At 45.6% G+C, this 20,993-nt stretch overlaps 1 protein-coding gene across 1 annotated transcript in view; it reads left to right on the top strand.

Annotated features, from left to right (window-relative positions):
* The window catches only part of LOC144510747 (leukocyte elastase inhibitor-like), a 50,948-nt gene that overhangs the window by 4,004 nt on the left and 25,951 nt on the right, over positions 1–20,993 (top strand). Inside the window, exons 2-3 of the mRNA XM_078240549.1 lie at positions 6,532–6,709; positions 17,256–17,393. Coding sequence (XP_078096675.1) covers positions 6,542–6,709; positions 17,256–17,393 — 306 coding nt within the window. The 5' untranslated portion in view covers positions 6,532–6,541. The remainder of the gene's footprint in view (positions 1–6,531; positions 6,710–17,255; positions 17,394–20,993) is intronic.

Raw genomic sequence — 20,993 nt, 5'->3', positions numbered from 1 at the left:
ATGTTGCACCGACCAGTTAAAAAAAAAACTGTGACCCTCCAACCTAAACCAATTTCTTTTCGTCCATGAACCTATCTACGGATCTCTTAAACGCCCCCAAACTAGGCGCATTTACAACTGATGCTGGCAGGGCATTCCAATCCCTCACCACCCTCTGGGTAAAGAACCTACCCCTGACATCGGTTCTATAACTACCCCCCCTCAATTTAAAGCCATGCCCCCTCGTGCTGGATTTCTCCATCAGAGGAAAAAGGCTATCACTATCCACCCTATCTAAACCTCTAATCATCTTATATGTTTCAATAAGATCCCCTCTTAGCCGCCGCCTTTCCAGCGAAAACAATCCCAAATCCCTCAGCCTCTCCTCATAGGATTTCCCCTCCATACCAGGCAACATCCTGGTAAACCTCCTCTGCACCCTCTCCAAAGCCTCCACATCCTTCCTGTAATGTGGGGACCAGAACTGCACACAGTACTCCAAGTGCGGCCGCACCAGAGTTGTGTACAGTTGCAACATAACGCTACGACTCCTAAATTCAATCCCCCTACCAATAAACGCCAAGACACCATATGCCTTCTTAACAACCTTATCTACTTGATTCCCAACTTTCAGGGATCTATGCACACATACACCTAGATCCCTCTGCTCCTCCACACTATTCAAAGTCCTCCCGTTAGCCCTATACTCAACACATCTGTTATTCCTACCAAAGTGAATTACCTCACACTTCTCCGCATTAAACTCCATCCGCCACCTCTCGGCCCAACTTTGCAACCTGTCTAAGTCTTCCTGCAAACTACGACACCCTTCCTCACTGTCTACCACACCACCGACTTTGGTGTCATCAGCAAATTTGCTAATCCACCCAACTATACCCTCATCCAGATCATTAATAAATATTACAAACAGCAGTGGCCCCAAAACAGATCCCTGAGGTACACCACTTGTAACCGCACTCCATGATGAATATTTACTATCAACCACCACCCTCTGTTTCCTATCCGCTAGCCAATTCCTGATCCAATTTCCTAGATCACCCCCAATCCCATACATCTGCATTTTCTGTAGAAGCCTACCATGGTGAACCTTATCAAACGCCTTACTAAAATCCATATATACCACGTCCACTGCCTTGCCCCCATCCACCTCCTTGGTCACTTTCTCAAAAAACTCAATAAGGTTAGTAAGGCACGACCTACCTGCCACAAAACCATGCTGACTATCACCTATCAATTCATTACTCTCCAAATAACTATAAATCCTATCCCTTATAATTTTTTCCAACATCTTGCCGACAACAGAAGTGAGACTCACCGGTCTATAATTCCCGGGGAAGTCTCTGTTCCCCTTCTTAAACAATGGGACAACATTCGCTAACCTCCAATCTTCTGGTACTATACCAGAGGCCAACGACGACCTGAAGATCAGAGCCAGAGGCTCTGCAATCACTTCTCTTGCCTCCCAGAGAATCCTTGGATAAATCCCATCCGGACCAGGGGATTTATCTATTTTCAGACCCTCCAGAATATCCTGCACATCCTCCTTATCAACTGTAATACTGTCTATTCTACTCCCCTGCAACCCAGTGTCCTCCTCAGCTATATTCATGTCCCCTTGCGTGAACACCGAAGAGAAATATTGGTTCAATGCTTCACCAATCTCCTCCGGTTCCACACATAACTTCCCTCTGCCATCTATAACTGGCCCTAAACTTGCCCTAACCAACCTTCTGTTCTTGACATACCTATAGAACGCCTTAGGATTCTCTTTAACCCTATCCGCCAAAGTCTTCTCATGTCCCCTTTTAGCCCTTCTAAGCTCGCTCTTCAACTCCCTCTTAGCCAATCTAAAGCTTTCTAGTGCACTACCCGAGTGCTCACGTCTCATCCGAACATAAGCCTCCTTTTTCTTTTTAACCAACAAAGAAACTTTTTTGGTGCACCACGGTTCCCTAGCCCTACCAATTCCTCCTTGCCTGACAGGGACATACCTATCACAGACTCGCAGTAGCTGCTCCTTGAAAAAACTCCACATGTCGGACGTTCCCAGTCCCTGTAATCTCCTAGTCCAACCTATGTTTCCTAATTCTCTCCTAATAGCCTCATAATTACCCTTCCCCCAGCTAAAACCACTGGCCCGAGGTTCATGCCTATCCCTTTCCATCACTAAGGTGAACGTAACCGAATTGTGGTCACTATCACCAAAATGCACACCAACTTCCAAGTCTAGCACCTGGTCTGGCTCATTTCCCAGCACCAGATCCAATATAGCCTCACCTCTAGTTGGCCTGTCTACATACTGAGTCAAAAAACCTTCCTGCACGCTTTGAACAAAAACTGACCCCTCTAACGAGCTAGAGCTATAACAATTCCAGTCAATATTAGTCAAGTTAAAATCCCCCATAACAATTGCCCTATTACTTTCACTCCTAAGCAGGATTGACTCCGCAATCCTTTCCTCAACCTCTCTAGAACTTTTAGGAGGTCTATAAAAGACTCCCAACAGGGTGACCTCTCCTCTCCTATTTCTAATCTCCGCCCATACTACCTCAACAGATAAGTCCTCATCAAACCTCCTCTCTGACACTGTGATACAATCTCTGACCAATAATGCTACCCCTCCCCCTCTTCTACCTCCTTCCCTACTTCGACTAAAACATTTGAACCCCGGGACCTGCAGCATCCATTCCTGCCCCTGCTCTATCCATGTCTCTGAAATAGCCACAACATCGAAGTCCCAGGTACTGATCCACGCTGCAAGTTCACCCACTTTATTGCGAATACTCCTGGCATTGAAGTATACACATTTCAAACCCTGCTCCACCCCACCTCTGCAATGCCGTGCATTGCAGTCCCCATCCATGCATCCCTCACTTTCAGCCCCACTACTCAGGATCCCTCCCCCCCCCCGAATCAGTTTAAACCTCCCTGCATGGCCTTAGCAAATTTACCCCCCAGGATATTGGTCCCCTTCTGATTAAGGTGTAGACCATCCTTCTCATAGAGGTCACACCTTCCCCAGTACGAGCCCCAATTGCTTAAGTACCTGAACCCCTCCCTCCTGCACCATCCCCTCAGCCATGAATTCAAACCTTCCCTCTCCCTATTCCTCTCTAAACTATCCCGTGGTACAGGCAAGAGTCCAGAGATAACCACTCTGTCAGTCTTGGCCTTTAGTTTCCACCCCAACTCCATAAATCCCTGCCTAATATCCCCTTCCCCTATCCTCCCTATGTCGTGTGTCCCCACATGCACAATAACTTGTGGTTTATCTCCCTCCCTCCTAAGAGTCCTGAATACCCTGTCAGACACATCCCGGACCCCAGCCCCTGGTAGGCAACACACCAACCCTGAGTCCCTACCTTTAGTTCCGACCCTCCTATCTGTCCCCTTAATTGTGGAGTCCCCAATCACAAGGCCCAGTCTTTTACAGCCCCTAACCACCTGAGCTTTCTCACTCGGCTCACCCCCAGAGATCTGCTCTCTATGCTCAGTTGATTCCTCCTCAACTGTAGCCTCCAGCACCGAAAACCTATTATGGAGGGGAACCGCCCCAGGGGATTGTCTTCCCGATTGCTTCTTACCCCTCCTCCTGGCATTGACCCAAGCCTCATTTCTAGGAGTTACTATTTCTCTATAACTCCTATCAACTTCCACCTCCGCCTCCCGAATTATGCGGAGTTCCTCTAACTCCCCCTCCATCTCCTTTACACGCTCCTCCAGAAGCTGCAATCTAATGCACTTCTTACAACTAAAATCTCCTGAAACACTACTGGATTTCCTCACCACATACATCCCACAGGAGATGCAGCATACTGCCTGAACTACCATCCCTGAAGCCATTACCAGCAAGAAAAAAAGAAAACAAAAAACTTCCCCACATTTATAATTAGGTTAGAGGAGGATGGAAGGGTGGGATCCTCTACCAGTGTAGAGGATCGGGTATCTCCTCTGCACCAATTTATAGGGCTAGGGGCCCGAGAGAAAAAAAAACTACAGCTACCGGCAGGCTTCGCGATGCGGCCTTCCGGTTTCCGTTAATTACAAAAAACCTCCCGAAAATTAGACAAAAAAACCCCCAGAATTTACTCACAGTCCGCGCTCTCTCTCTCACCGCTCACAGTCTCCACCCCGCAGGTCCGCTCCCAGAGGAACACTGAGGCCGATACCCCGAGGCGAGTACTTATAAGGTAAGTGAGAGAAAAAAAAAACTACAGCTACCGGCAGGCTTCGCGATGCGGCCTTCCGGTTTCCGTTAATTACAAAAAACCTCCCGAAAATTAGACAAAAAAAAACCCAGAATTTACTCACAGTCCGCGCTCTCTCTCTCACCGCTCACAGTCTCCACCCCGCAGGTCCGCTCCCAGAGGAACACTGAGGCCGATACCCCGAGGCGAGTACTTATAAGGTAAGTGAGAGAAAAAAAAAACTACAGCTACCGGCAGGCTTCGCGATGCGGCCTTCCGGTTTCCGTTAATTACAAAAAACCTCCCGAAAATTAGACAAAAAAAACCCCAGAATTTACTCACAGTCCGCGCTCTCTCTCTCACCGCTCACAGTCTCCACCCCGCAGGTCCGCTCCCAGAGGAACACTGAGGCCGATACCCCGAGGCGAGTACTTATAAGGTAAGTGAGAGAAAAAAAAAACTACAGCTACCGGCAGGCTTCGCGATGCGGCCTTCCGGTTTCCGTTAATTACAAAAAACCTCCCGAAAATTAGACAAAAAAAACCCCAGAATTTACTCACAGTCCGCGCTCTCTCTCTCACCGCTCACAGTCTCCACCCCGCAGGTCCGCTCCCAGAGGAACACTGAGGCCGATACCCCGAGGCGAGTATTTATAAGGTAAGTGAGAGAAAAAAAAAACTACTTTCAGAATCTTCTCCAGTAGTTTCCCAACCACAGGTGTGAGACTCACTGGTCTGTCATTCCCTGGCTTGTCTCTACAACCTTTCTTAAATAGTGGGACCACATTAGCTGTTCTCCAGTCCTCTGGCACCTCCCCAGTAAGAAGTCTCACAATACCAGGTTAAAGTCCAACAGGTTTATTTGGTAGCAAAAGCCACTAGCTTTTGAAGTGCTGCTCCTTCATCAGGTGAGTGAGCCCTGATGAAGGAGCAGTGTTTCGAAAGCTAGTGGCTTTTGTTACCAAATAAACCTGTTGGACTTTAACCTGGTGTTGTGAGACTTCTTACTGTGTTTACCCCAGTCCAACGCAGGCATCTCCACATCATGACCTCCCCAGTGGCCAGGGAGGGATCACAAATTTGGGTCAGGGCCCCTGCAATTTTGTCCCTTGCCTCCCACAGCAGCCTGGGACACAATTCATCTGGACCTGGAGATTTGTCCACTTTTAAGTCCTCCAATACCTCCAACACCTTGTCAGTCTCTATGATAATTTTCTCTAGAGCCTCACAGTCTCTCTCCCTGAGTTTTATAACCACCTCCTCATCCTCATGGGTGAAGACAGATGTGAAATATTTGTTTAACACGCTACCAATGTCCTCTGCTTCCACCCACAGATTTCCCCCTTGGTCCTAATGGGTCCTACTCTTTCCCTGGTTATCCTCTTCCCATTGATATACTTCTAGAATATCTTAGGATTTTCCCTACTTTTACCAGTCAGAACTTTCTCATATCCCCTCTGTGCTCTCCTAATTGATTTCTCAAGCCCCATCCTGCACTTTCTGTACTCCACTAATGCCACTGCAGACTTACTCCCCTTATACTTGTTAAAAGCCTCTCTTTTCCTTCTCATTGTATCCTGAATGTCTCTGGGTTTGTTACATCTTCCTATTACCTTACAGAAAACATGTTGTGCTTGTACCCTTCCCATTTCATCTTTGAGCACCCCCCCCCCCCACTGCTCTTCTGTAGATTCCCCCAGAAGTAACTCATTCCATTCTACCTTGGCCAGATCCTGCCTTATTTTGTTAAAATCTACTCTCCCACAATCCAAAAGCTTTTTCTGCAACTTTTCAAATTCTTTTTCCGTAACGAATTTGAATTGAACCATGTTGTGGTCTCTATCACCAAAATGCTCCTCCACCAACACATCAGCCACCTGTCCGGCTTCATTCCCTAGAATTAGATTCAGCACTGCGCCACCCCTTGTTGGACCCTCTACATATTGACCTAAAACCTTTTCCTATACATTTTAAGAACTCTACTCCATCTAAGCCCTTTACATGACGGCTATCTCAATTAATGTTGGGAAAGTTGAGATCACCTAATATAATTACCCTCTTGTCATTTTAAAACCCCTCTGCAAATTGTAGTTGGACTACTTCTCTCAAACAGCCAGTGGGAAACATGTGAGTGCAGCCTGGGAAACCTTTCTTTAGATTTCTTTCCCTCCAATAAAAAGTGTCTGAAATTTGATCAATGCTTCTTCACAAACGAATGGCTGAGCTCGAGAACTCAATTTCAGGAGATTTTGGAATTAAATCTGTGGTGCACAATATCATTGTCTTAGCACACTTTGCCACCCACCTTATGCCCTTAACTTTCAAGCATGTTTTGTTTTATCCAGGATTTTTGCAATGGATTCTCTGACTTCTGCAAATACCAGATTTGCCTTTGATCTCTTCAAAAAGATAACTGAAGAAAGAAGCAATGAGAGCATATTCCTATCTCCATTGAGTATCTCAGTTGCTGTAGCCATGATGTATCTCGGTGCTAAAAGCAACACTGCAACTGAGATGGCTCAGGTGAGTGAGGGTTGAATACGTTGCGAAATCATGAATGGTGACATTACAGGGTAAATTGTGCATGCCTCCACTCTTGGTATGTGCTTAGCTGGACAGAAATACAGAATGTGTTCTTTAGTGTCACATGAACTATTAGTGGGCCTCATTCTAACAATGTCCTATGCTCAGTGAAGAGCTTCACAAAGTCCTCATGGCTAAGGTCAATTACCCCAGTCCAACGCCGGCATCTCCACATCATAAGGTCAATTAAACAGACCTTTCAACTTATAATCACTGACAAATTTATGTCGAGACACTCCAGCTACATTTATGTGTCATTAACATCCACTGAAACGTTTCATTAAGCCTGCTTTGTTTAGGATAATCTGTAGAATTCTGCGTGCAGGTTCTGTTGACAGTTTTATGTTGCTAGCTTTATTCACATAATTGTGCCATGTACACAAATTACTTGAATATACTGAACTTCTTGGGGAGCTGCTCAGCTGCCTGTCTGCTGCGTCCCTAAACTTATCTCAAATCCACAGGGATGGGGCATTTAATATGGAGGGTGGAACTTATGCTGCTTTGAAAACTGTTGGAGACAGGTGGTGAGGAGGATAACTTACAGATTTTCACAGTAGTTTTATTTGATAATGTTCTTGTGAAACATCCTGGACATTTTACTGTGTTAAACGAGCGATATCAAATGTAAGATGTTGTTGCTTAGCTAATGTAAATCAATTGCTTTAATTTTTTTGCTTGAAAACCACAATTTGAATTAGTTTTGTGCCAAACTTTTGCCAGCACCCAATGTGTGCATGCTAGTCCACTCGCTTCAGTGTTCTCAGCGTTAATATAACTGAGAAGGGACTAGCATGTAGATTACGTTATCACACTATGGGATGACATTAATGAGCTACTTAAAACCAATTATCCCTGAGCCACCCAGAATTTAATGGTGGTTCAGGGAATTAACCAGACTTGTATGTGTCTCCTGTGTCGCCAGAAGGCCACCCAGCAAACCATATGGGGTTTGCCAGTAGCCAAGGGGGGTTTCTTGTTGACAGGCACTTAGTTCCTGCTCGAAGGACCCAACATCAGGAAACAGGTGTTGCCCTTGCATCTGACTCCCCCAACACGTCTCACAAGGACTCCCTTCCCAATCCCATGACCGAGAAAAACTTGTGTCCATGGATCCAGTGATAATTCCTACTTCAGGCCCCAGAGCTTTACTGGCAGCAGCCACTGCTCCCAGTTGCACTGCTGCAAAGGAGAGCTGTCAGCTGGCAGCTTTCTTCCCAATGGGGATTTAGTTCAATTGGAGGCCTGATGCTGCCCAGTTATGTGCATGCTTGGGCTTAAATAGCAACTGGCCTCCTGGACAGAAGCAACCATGGACTCCAACCAGTTCACCAATTGGTAAGGGAGGATGCCCCATTGCAGAAACTAAATTCCTTACATAGTCCTAAATTTCTGCTCATACTATCAAATTATGATAGAGGAGTGTGCTGGAGACAACTCAGTCCACCACTTCCACTTAAGCACTTTCAAGTTAATCTCAGTTCCTCAGCTCTTTCCCTATCCCTGCCACTTTTTTCTTTTTCAATTATTTATCCACTTGCTTCTGAAGGCTACCATTGAATCTGTGTCCACCATCCCGCCTGGCAGTGCATTTCAAATCATAATTACTGGTTGTGTAAAAAAGGTTTTCATGTTGCTCCTGATTCATTTGCCCATCACCTAAAATCTGCTCCATAGAATCATAGAAACCCTACAGTGCAGAAGGAGGCCATTCGGCCCATCGAGTCTGCACCGACCACAATCCCACCCAGGCCCTACCCCCACATATTTACCTGCTAATCCCTCTAACCTACGCATCTCAGGACTCTAAGGGGCAAATGTTAACCTGGCCAATCAACCTAACCCGCACATCTTTGGACTGTGGGAGGAAACCGGAGCACCCGGAGGAAACCCACGCAGACACGAGGAGAATGTGCAAACTACACACAGACAGTGACCCGAGCTGGGAATCAAACCTGGGACCCTGGAGCTGTGAAGCAGCAGTGCTAACCACTGTGCTACCGTGCCGCCCCTCTGGATATCCCTCTGGATATCCCTCCCTCTGGATAACGACCCTTCAACTATTTATGTAATGTATCTAAACCCTTCATGATTTTAAATGCATCTATCAATCTTCTCTTAGTCTTTTCTCAAAGGAGAACAACCCCTGTTTCTCCAGTGTATCCATCTAACTGTAATATCTGATCTCTGGAAACATATAGTAAATATCTTTTGTGACCACTCCAAAGACTTTGCAGCCTCTTAAAGTGTGCTGCTCAGAACTGAACTCTGGCTGAGCAGGTTTAACATTGCTTTAGTACGCTGTGCTTCTAATTATATAGCCCAGGATCCCATATACTTAGTTAATCTTTCCTGCCACCTTCAAGGATCTGTGCACAATCTTGAAACACTCTAAAATAATACAATTTAGAATTAACTGTTAGAGACTTAGGACAGAGAGCAGGAGAGTTGTGAGATTATGGTATCATCTTCTGAGGCAAGATCTAAGATTATATTGGGTATGGCAGGAAATGGGATAAGGGGAAATGGAAGAAGGTACAGGCAATCCTCGGATTTATGACACATTTGGTTTCGGAAAACCATGTTGGAATTCAAAATGTTGTAAGTTGGAACTGATTTTCATACAGGAACAATGGTTTAAATGGGGAATTGTTTCTTGAACCAAGACCAGAAATCCCTCGGGGAACTCCCAGCTGTGTCAAATGCTCTCAACTCTTGGTGAATTGTGAATAACAGAGTATAAGTTTGTCTTTGACAATAAAACACTGTGGGCAATAGTGAATTAACAATCTGTTTTACATCTGCCTGCTTTTTGTTTTTGTTGAAATCAATGGATTTTGACTTAGTGCCCAGGATGAAGCAGCGTAAGTTACATTTGATTTGAAAGCCAGGACTGGGACATGTAAGCCCTGATCTGTCGGGTGGGTACTTAATGAGGATCTGAGTTACTCTCCTGGCGTGTTAAGGCTTAGTTCATGAATCTCAACAGGAACAATCTTGCAGTCACTGTCGCACAGGTTTCAATGCTAAATATAAAGCTGAATTATCCTGAAAGTGGTGCAACTAATATATGTCATATTATATACATCACTGGGCGAAGACTTTGGAAAACCAATTTGTGATGTAGCCATTTAAACAACTGTTGCAAATCCATAATAAGGAATGCAGGCAGAGGAGAAAATGGAATAGATTTTCCAACATTTGAAATTACTGTACCGTCAACATTCACCAATCAATATTGTAATTGCTTTAAAATAATGTTCCAATATTCAAATACTTGGTGACCAAACCTGGTGTATACTCAGTATAAACTTCCATCTGCAGTATTGTGGTTAAAAGAATCAGCCCTATTCAGAGCAGGAACATGCCACACTAACAATTTCCAGAACATTTACTTGTAACTGATTAATGTTTCATGTTCTAGCTTGCGGCATAGGGAATGGGCTGTTGTCAAACTGGTTTCTTGAGTGAACATTTTATCCTGTAAGTGCGAAAATATTCTGGGTGCGCCTACAGATATTTGAGAGCAGGGGCATAGAATACAAGAGTAAGGATGCTATGTTGAACTTGTACAAGATACTAGCTCAGCCTCGGCTGGAGAATTGCATCCAGTTCTGAGTGCCATGCATTAGGAAAGATGCAAAGGCATCAGAGTGCAGAAAAGATTAACAAGAATGATTCCAAGGATGAGGAATTTCAGTGATAAACTTAAGTTGGGGATGTTTTCCTTGAGAAAGAGGAGGTTGAAAGGAGATTCAATTGATGTATTCAAAATTATGAGGGGTCTGGATAGACCATAAGACCATAAGACATAGGAGCGGAAGTAAGGCCATTCGGCCCATCGAGTCCACTCCACCATTCAATCATGGTTGATTTCAACTCCATTTACCCGCTCTCTCCCCATAGCCCTTAATAAGGTAGGGAGAATAGTAGATACGGAGAAAGGGTTCCCAAAGGATCAAGAACAAGAGGGCACAGATTTAAAGTGGTTGACAAAAGAAGCAATAGTGACATGAGGAAAAATATTTTCATGCAGCGAGTTGTTGTAATTGTGGCCCTTTAAGAGGGTGGTGTTTCCTGACGGCCACGTGATCAGTCAGCTCCCATGCATTGTCATGGCTGGAAGCTGTGCCAATCGGAAGGAGAGCGAGTGCCACCAGTTGAGGAGGGACTTGCTGTTGGAACCAGGGAGTCAAGTAGGGCAGTCACATTGTAATTTAGTCTGACCTTGTTGTATATATTATTCTTATTGTTTGGCAATAAAGCCTCTCTTGATTCAAGCCACATTGAGTTGCCCTATTACAATCTGGAATGCACTGCCTGAGAGTTTGATGGAGGCAGGCTCAATCAAGGCTTTCCAAAGGGAATTAGACTATTATCTGAAATGGAAGGATATACAAGGCCACAGGGAGAAGGGGGGTGCATGCAATGGCACTAGGTTTCATTGCTTATTTGGAGAACCAGTGCAGATGGACCAAATGGTCTTCTTCTGAATTGTAACAATTCTGTGATTCAGTAATTTCAGCCTTTGCAAGTAATGTCAGGTAAAAGGGTCTTGTACAAAAAAGATTGGAAATAATCATGAGTACTATTACTTTTAATTTAGAAATTGAATAATCCAATAAATTTCCCTTGGAATTGCTCATAACAAGTAAGACAGCGGCATTTTTTCATGCGACTTTACCTGTTTCTTTTAAAGTGTTCCTGTTCTGCCCCTTTCAACCTACTTAAAAATGAATGAGGTGAGTGCACAGCACTTGAAGGCAACTTCATTCAACTCTATATTTAGCTGCATCTGCAAGATGAACAGTTGCAAACTGCAAATAGCTAGTAGAGTGATTAGCTACAATTCACATTCAATGATCTATTGCTCAAGGAGAGATTTTGAAAAGGATGTGAACTATAATATTCAGCAGGTCTGACAACCTTTGTGGAGAGAGTAACCGAGCTAACACTTTTAGGTTGATGATCTTTCATCAGATTATTTTGTTAGTGTAGAATGGATTAGTTAGAATCATAGAATCCCTACAGTGCAGAAGGAGGCCATTCAGCCCATTGAGTCTGCACTGACCAGAAGCTCACCCAGGCCCTATTCCCGTAACCCTACATGTTTACTCTGCTAATCCCCCTGATATTAGAAATGTTAGCTCAGTTACTCTCTCCACAAAGGCTGCCAGACCCGCTGAATATTATAGTTCACATCCTTTTCAAAAAATCCCCTTGAGCAATAGATCATTGAATGTGAATTCCAGCTAATCACTCTACTAGCTATTTGCAGTTTGCAACTGTTCATCTTGCAGATGCAGCTAAATATAGAATTGAATGAAGTTGCCTTCAATTTAGCATGCCAATCAACCTAACCCACACATCTTTGGACTGTAGGAGGAATCCGGAGCACCCGGAGGAAACCCACACAGCCACGGGAGAATGTGCAAACTCCTCACAGACAGTGATCCGAGGCCGGAATTGAACCTGGGTCCCTGGCGTTGTGAGGCAGTCGTGCTAATCACCGTGCCACCATGCTGCCCAGTTGAATCACAGTTGAATATCATTTTGAGGAAGCACTGAGTGACAAGGGCACAAAGCGTACTCTGGGTGAGGGACTTCAATGTCCATCGCCAAGAGTGGTTTGGTAGCATCACTACTGACTGAGTTGGCCATGTCCTAAAGGACATGGTGGCTAGATTGGGTCTGCTGGAGGTGGTGAGGGAAAATCAGTTATGACCTTGTGCTCATGAATCTACCTGTCACAGATGCATCTGTCCATGACAGTATTGGTAGGAGTGACAATCACATAGTCCTTGTGGAGATGAAAATCTGTCTTCACATTGAGAATACCCCCCATCATGTTGTGTGGAACTACCACTACACTGAATGGGATACATTTTGAACAGATCTTGCAACTCAAAAACTGGGCATCCATGAGGTCTGTGGGCCATCAGCAGCAGCAGAATTCAACTCAACCACAATTTGTAACCTCATAGCCCGGGATATCCCCCACTCTACCATTATCACCAAGCCAGGGGATCAGCTCTGGTTCAATGAAGTGCGTAGGAGGGCATGTCAGGAACAACACCGGGCATACATAGAAATGAGGCGTCAACCTGGTGAAGCTACAACGCAAGAGTACTTGTGTGCCAAACAGCATAAGCAGCAAGTGGTAGACAGAGCTAAGCGATCCCAAAACCAATGAATCGCATCTAAGTTCTGCTGTCCTGCCACATTGAGTCATGAATGTTGGTGGGCAATTAACCAACCAACAGGAGGAGGCTCCACAAATCTCCCCATCCTTCATGACGAGGGGACTCAACATATCAGTGCAAAAGACAAGGCTGAAACACTTGTTTCACCTTCAGCAGAAGTGTCCAGTGGATGAACCATCATGACCTCTCCCTAAGGTCCCCAGCATCACAGATGCCAGTCTTCAGCCAGTTTGGCTCATTCCATGTGATATCAAGAAGCAGCTGAAGGCTCTGGATGCTGCAAAGGCTATGGACCCTGTCAAATTCCAACATGCAGTGTTGAAGTAGAAACTTTCCTGCTTCTTGACTGTGACAGAAAAACTCACAAAGTTAGTTCAGACAAAATAACAAGCCTTTATTTACGAAAAGACTACATGCAGTTTGGGCTGCAGCTTGGGTTCAGAGAGCAGTTATTACAACATGCTAATTCCTCCCCAAGTCCGCGCTTACAGAAAGAAACAGTTCAGTATTTATACATAATCATTATCAGTTAGCGTGACCAGAGCTTATTCAGGAATTCGATCATTAATAGAAGTATAAGCAATACCATTAATCATGTTATAACCTGTTGACCTCCTAGAACCTTTTGGCGCATCATTCATACCCTTATCTTGCCCATTGATGTAACAGACGAAGGTCGGTGATTTCCGTCATCCCTAACCTTATCTTGTTTTATTTACTCCTATAGTCTTAGGCTATGAGGAATCAATCGTATTGGGCCTTAGAGGTCAGGAAATTGGAATAGCTTGACCTTCTCTGATCTCATTTACGTCATGTGTTATACAAAGTCAGTTTTATCAGGTTTACACGGAGGTCAGTCATGTTTTAAGTTATGCGGAGTCAGTCTTTCTTATATTGTACCAATTTTCCCATCATGCTATTCCTTAGTTTGTATAATTTCATATTGTACCAATTTTCCCATCATGCTATTCTTTAGTTCATACAATTCCACAATTCCAGCAATAGCTGCAATAAGTCTTCGGAGGCAGAAATCCCTTCACCAAAATCCCTTTATTTACAAACTCTAACAGCAGTACACAGTGCTCGCAATTAGCACTCTACCTCCGAGGGTGTCAGAGGAACTGACACTCCTGGTTAAATACAAGGCAAAGACTCCCTGACTGGCCCATCAATTGGATCCTTAATCAAGGAGTTCATACTCCAATTGGCCAACCTCAATGGCCTGATTGAAGTCATTACAATAGTATTGCAGATTTGTATTTCAGAACTAGCCCCGAGCCAAGCTGTTTGGGTATGGCTGCAACAGTGGCATCCACCCAGCAATGTGGAAAATTGCCTCAGTATGTCCTGTCCACTAAAAGCAGCATAACTCCATTCTGGCCAGTTACCACCCAATCATTCTTTAGCCTATGTGCACAGTGATGGAAAGTGTTGCCGACAGGCACTTAGCCAACAATAATCTGCTTGCTGGTGCTCAGTTTGGGTTCTGCCAGGGCCATTCGACTCCTGATCTCATTACAGCCTTGGTCCAAACATGGACAAAAGAACTGAATTCAAACGGTGAAATTACTAAAGGTAACATTTGACTGACTGAGGCATCAAGGAGCCCTAGCAAAACTGAAGTCAGAGTGAATTAGGTAAAAATTCTTCACTGGTTGGAGTCACACCCAGCACAATGGTTGTGGTTGCTGGAACTCAATCATCAGAGCCCTACGATATCAATACAGGAGTTGCTCAGGGTAGTGTCTTTGAATGTTCCGCCTTCAGCTGTTTCAGCAATGATGTTCTTTCCATCGTAAGGTCAGAAGTGGGGATATTTGCTGATGATTGTACAATGTTCACTATTTGTGATTGCTCAGATAATAAAGCATTCCGAGTCCATATGCAGCTGGACCACCTGCAAGTTCCCCTCTAAGTCACACACCATTGTGATTTCACTGTCACATCATCAAAATCCTGGAAATCCCTTCCTAACAGCATATATGCTATACCTACACCACAAGAACTGCATTGGTTCAAGAAGGCAGTACATAACCACCTACTCAAGGGCAATTAGGGAAGGGCAATAAATACTGGCCTAGCCACTCCCTTAAACAAAATTTTTAAAAAGCTAATGTAAATTATTATAGTGAACAACTCAGCATTAAACACATGCTGCTATGGTAATGTGGCCCCTGTAAGGGTGCGATCCTTGAAGGCTATGTGACCAAGCTGGACCTTATGGAGAGCCAGCGCGGGAAGCCGAACCAATCGAAAGCAAGGATGCATATCCGGGCCGGGGAGGAACTCAGTTGGAGCCGGGGAGCAAAGAGTGTAGTCATGTCTTCTGTCTGACCATTGTTTGAATATACATTTATATTATTTGTAATAAATCTTTCTTAATTTGAAGTCACTGTGACCAGAATTCTCTGACCGTCCACACCTCGCCCCTGCTGTCAGCCAGAACGGAGAATTTGACGCTCAGCCAAATCTCCGTTCACAGTAACGGGACCAGAAAATCCCAGTTGTGGGCGAGGTCGTAGAATCCGGCCCTATGAATCACCCTCATGTTATTCCAGCTGCATATCTCAGCAGGAGCCCAAGTCTGCGTGTGGCTAGTATCACTTAAACCTAGACTGCAGTACTTAAAGACAGACTGCACATCTTAAAAGGGATGGTTATTCTGACTGCAGGACATGCTGGAACTGTTTGCAGAAGGCTCACTGATTTGGGAAAACATTACAAATGGTGCATGGCAGAAAATGTGCTCCAAGGTTCTCTGACAAAACTCTGGAGACCATGGTACAGTAGATAGAGATCATCTTCCCACAACGAGGGGGAGATCTTCCAGACAGACATTGAGAAGGCATATGGAACAGATGGTGTTTGCTGTCAATGCCAGCAGTCTAGCATTGAGGATCTGGATGGATCAGAGTGCAGTGCTGAATGAAGTTGAATGACCTCACATGATTAGTCAAAGTTAGTGAATGTATGATTAAATAACCATTTCCTTCCAAGTCAGACTATTTTATTCACCCACCTACCGACATACGACTCATATCTAAGACTCATAACCACCCCCACCCCCCAAGCCCTTTGCACAGCTGCAAGCCTTACACTCAAATCTCTCAGCTTGCACACACTGCCAGCTATTCAACCATGCCAGCCACATCAACCAAACACATTGCACCACACCCAGTGACTCACTTCTTTCAGGACAAGGCAGCACAAAACTGCAGGCAGCAGCACCTAACTGGCAAGGAACAGGCACAGATGAGTGCATTCGCCACAATTACGGAAATGGTGGAAGCAATTATTGGTTTGTCTGCGATTAAGGCCATGGCCATGGCTGGACTCAAACCATATCCCACCTAATCCTCCTTTTCACATCCTACTTCTCCCTCATCCCACCATGTCCTCTGATAAACACTTTAGAGATAGTATAAGCATCTGCCCCTGACTTTCTACCAGTTCCCTCATCGCAAACATACCCTTGCACCTTTCCCCTTTAGATACCCAAAAACCACCACCTCTGTACATGTCTGATTATTTTTACAACAACACTTCAGATGGAATTTTAATCTGTGTATAAACATGGTTTGGTGATATATTTGAAGCAGTTTGATTCTTTTTCATTCTTTTACTGATAGATTTTGCAGACTGATTATGATTGATTTGATTGCTTTCCTATTTAGTATGTGGTTTCTCTTCGCTATTTTCCTCCTAAGGATCAAGGAATCCCTACAGTGCAGAAGGAGGCCATTTGGCTTGTTGAGTCTGCACCGTGCTCCGAAAGAGCGTCTTATCCAGGCCCATGCCCCGCCTTATTCCCGTAATGCCGAGCATTTACCATGGCTTATCCACCTAACCTACACATCATGGGACACTAAGGAGCAATTTAGCATGGCCAATCTACCTAACATGTGCCTCTTTGGACTGTGGGAGCACCTGTAGGAAACCCACACAGACACAGGGAAAACGTGCAAACTCCACACAGAGTCACGCAATGGCGGAATTGAACCCGGGTCCCTGGTGTGTCAGACAGCAGTGCTCAGCACTAGTTTTCTTCACATTTGATTCATACATTCCCTAACTCTTCAGGCAAATTTGTTGTTCATGAATATATTCTTCCTGATAAGCTTCAAGAAATTTGCACAAACTGCATGTGATCCAATACAGTCGAGCACAGGAACAGATTAATCTGCCCATTTTTTGTATACAACTAGTTTGTTCACCAGGTAAATGGTCAGGTGATTACAATTTGGCCCTCTCGATTCTCATCTTACATGTTATTTTCATATCAGGTTCTGCATTTTGACTCAGAAGGGGAAGTTCATCCAAGTTTCAAGAAATTAATGGATGAAATCAACAAACCTGACGAATCTTATTTGCTGAAACTGGCCAACCGTCTATATGGAGAGGAAACATTCAATTTTCTTGAGGTAAGAGCAAATTGATGAATATTAGACACACACATTGGACATAGTATAGCCTTAGAATCAATTTAATACAAAGTTATTGCGAAGGAGCATAAATCTAACAAAATTGAAATGGAATATACAATTTTATCACAGGCTTTGTAAAATAGCACAAGTCATAAACATGAGAAGAATTGGATCAGTTAATTTTTTTCCTGGCCATCATTTTAAGCATTCAGATATTAAATTATATTTCTTTTCCCAATTCTCTTCTGATGCCATGAATTTTCTTACATGGTAACTCTTAAGTGTGAGCCCTTCCCACAGAAGCACAGGGCGGCACGGTAGCACAGTGGTTAGCACTGCTGCTTCACAGCTCCAGGGTCCCGGGTTCGATTCCCGGCTCGGGTCACTGTCTGTGTGGAGTTTGCACATTCTCCTCGTGTCTGCGTGGGTTTCCTCCGGGTGCTCCGGTTTCCTCCCACAGTCCAAAGATGTGTGGGTTAGGTTGATTGGCCAGGTTAAAAAATTGCCCCTTAGAGTCCTGGGATGTGTAGGTTAGAGGGATTAGCGGGTAAAATATGTGGGGGTAGGGCCTGGGTGGGATTGTGGTTGGTGCAGACTCGATGGGCCGAATGGCCTCCTTCTGCACTGTAGGGTTTCTATGAAGCACACAATGTTAGTTCTAGCATTTACTTTGCATCATTTAGGCAAATAATCATAAAATCATGCATGACATCAGCCAAAATGTCCAGCCTGTATCCCAATGGGCAAATCTAAAAACTATAATGTATATGTAATAATCTCAGGGGTGTAAAACAGATTGAAGATCTTGCTGTGTGATGCGCGTTATCACACACGAGGCTTGAGATGCTCAGGAAATAAAGGCTTTTATTTACTGTTACAACGAAGCTACTATGTATAGTACACGATCCCAGACTGAGGGGTCCCAGACAGAGCAGTGACCTTTATACCTCTCCCAGGAGGCGGAGCCCGACTGGGATGTACTATAATAACTATAATACAGGTGTAACAGCCCAACCCTAACCCCAACAGCAACAAGTAGAACAACCCATCCCTAACCCCAACAGCAACATATATACATACTTGTAGTACTGGCCAGACCCTGGCTCAGTACTATCTAGTGGGAACCAACGATGGTTCACCACATTCACCCCTCCTTTGAAGACAAAGGCCGGCAGGGTACAAAAAAAACAGAAAAATTTGTCATCAGTCTATAAGTTCAGATGGTCAGGGGGACCGCACCGTCGTTGTGACCTCCTCAACACCGGTGATGACACCGGAGTAGGCACTCGCGATGGCGTTCTCCCCAAGGCGATGTCCAACGGTTCCTCCACAGTCTCACGGGCCGGTTGACCCCGAGGTGATGATAATCCATTGAGTTCCGACACGCCCTGAAGTGGCGACCATCCCCTGGACTCAGGCAAGCTGTACACGGGAGTAAAAGGGTTAAGTAATGGTCCCGATGCTGCCCGCGCCATGTCAGGAGGGGAAACAATAGTTGGGGGGTTTGTAACAGGGGGTATGGGAGCGACAGGGGTTTCTACGTCCCCTGCTGGCGCCAGGTCTCGGATCGAGACCGTGTCCTCTCGCCCGTCAGGGTATGCCACATAGGCATACTGAGGGTTGGCGTGGAGGAGATGGACCTGTTCGACCAACGGGTCGGACTTGCGGGCCCTTACATGTCGCCGCAGGAGGACAGGTCCTGAGTACGTCAACCCAGACGGTAATGAGGTCCCAGAGGAAGACTTCCGAGGGAATGAAAACAGCCTCTCATGGGGAGTAGCGTTGGTTGCCATACACAGGAGTGAGCGTATGGAATGGAGCGCATCAGGGAGCACCTCTTGCCAACGGGAGACTGGAACGCTTTTTGACTTCAACGCCAGTAAGACAGCCTTCCAGACTGTAGCATTCTCACGTTCCACCTGTCCGTTACCCCTAGGGTTGTAGCTCGTGGTTCTACTAGAGGCAATCCCGTATGAGAGCAGGTATTGCCTCAAGTCATCGCTCATGAACGACGAGCCCCTATCGCTGTGAATGTAGCAGGGGTACCCGAACAGGGTGAAAAGATCACGGAATGCCTTGATAACCGTGGCAGCGGAAGTATCAGAGCAGGGAATAACAAAAGGGAATCTCGAGTACTCGTCAATGATGTTGAGGAAGTACACATTCCGATCTGTTGAGGGAAGGGGGCCCTTAAAGTCGACACTCAGTCTTTCGAAGGGACGAGTGGCCTTGACTAGTTGTGCCCGGTCAGGTCGGTAAAAGTGCGGTTTGCATTCCGCGCATACCCGACAGCTTCTTGTTATGGACCTGACATCCTCCACCGAGTAGGGCAGATTGCGAGCTTTTACAAAGTGGTAGAGCCGAGTGACCCCAGGATGGCATAGGTCATTATGGAGAGCCTGCAAACGGTCCTCCTGTATACTGGCGCATGTTCCACGCGACAGGGCATCCGAGGGCTCATTGAGTTTCCCTGGACGATACATGATGTTGTAATTATAGGTGGAGAGTTCAATTCTCCACCTCAAGATCTTGTCGTTCTTGATCTTGCCCCTCAGCGTGTTATTGAACATGAACGCCACGGACCGCTGGTCCGTGATCAGGGTGAACCGTTTTCCCGCCAAGTAATGGCACCAATGCCTGACGGCCTCCACAATGGCCTGGGCCTCCTTTTCCACCGCTGAATGTCGAATTTCGGGGCCTTGGAGGGTGCGGGAAAAAAAGGCGATGGGCCTGCCCGCCTGGTTAAGTGTGGCGGCCAGGGCAAAATCAGATGCATCGCTCTCCACCTGAAAGGGGATGGACTCATCAACAGCGTGCATCGTGGCTTTCGCGATGTCGGCTTTTAGTTTATCAAAGGCCAATCGAGCCTCTGGTGTTAGGAGAAAAGAGGTGGACTTGATGAGCGGACGGGCTTTGTCCGCGTAATTGGGAACCCACTGTGCATAGTAAGAGAAGAAGCCTAAGCATCTTCTCAGTGCTTTTGCACTAGTGGGCAGGGGAAGTTCAAAGAGGGGACGCATACGGTCTGGATCAGGGCCAATGACCCCGTTTTCCACCACGTATCCGAGGATGGCTAAACGGCGCGTACGAAATACACACTTCTCCCTGTTGTAGGTCAGATTCAGGCGCGATGCAGTGCGTAGGAACTTAAGGAGATTTGTGTCGTGGTCCTGCTGGTCATGGCCGCAGATGGTGACGTTATACAGGTACGGGAAGGTAGCCCGCAGCCCGTTCTGGTCCACCATTCGGTCAATAGCACGCTGGAAGACCGAGACCCCATTGGTGACACCAAAAGGAACCCTGAGAAAGTGATACAAGCGACCATCTGCCTCAAAAGCCGTGTATTGTCGGTCCTCTGGGCGAATGGGGAGTTGGTGGTAGGCAGACTTGAGGTCTATGGTGGAGAACACCCGGTACTGCGCAATCTGGTTGACCATGTCAGATATGCGTGGGAGGGGATACGCATCCAGCTGCGTGTATCTATTAATGGTCTGACTATAGTCAATGACCATCCGGGGTTTGTTCCCACTCTTGACCACCACGACCTGCGCTCTCCATGGACTAGCGCTAGATTGTATGATCCTTTCCTTGAGGAGC

The sequence above is a fragment of the Mustelus asterias genome, chromosome 2, assembly GCF_964213995.1.
Source record: "Mustelus asterias chromosome 2, sMusAst1.hap1.1, whole genome shotgun sequence".
Classification (NCBI taxonomy): Eukaryota; Metazoa; Chordata; class Chondrichthyes; order Carcharhiniformes; family Triakidae; genus Mustelus; species Mustelus asterias.
Note: the sequence above shows the minus strand (reverse complement) of the source record. Positions and strands in the feature narration are given on the sequence as shown.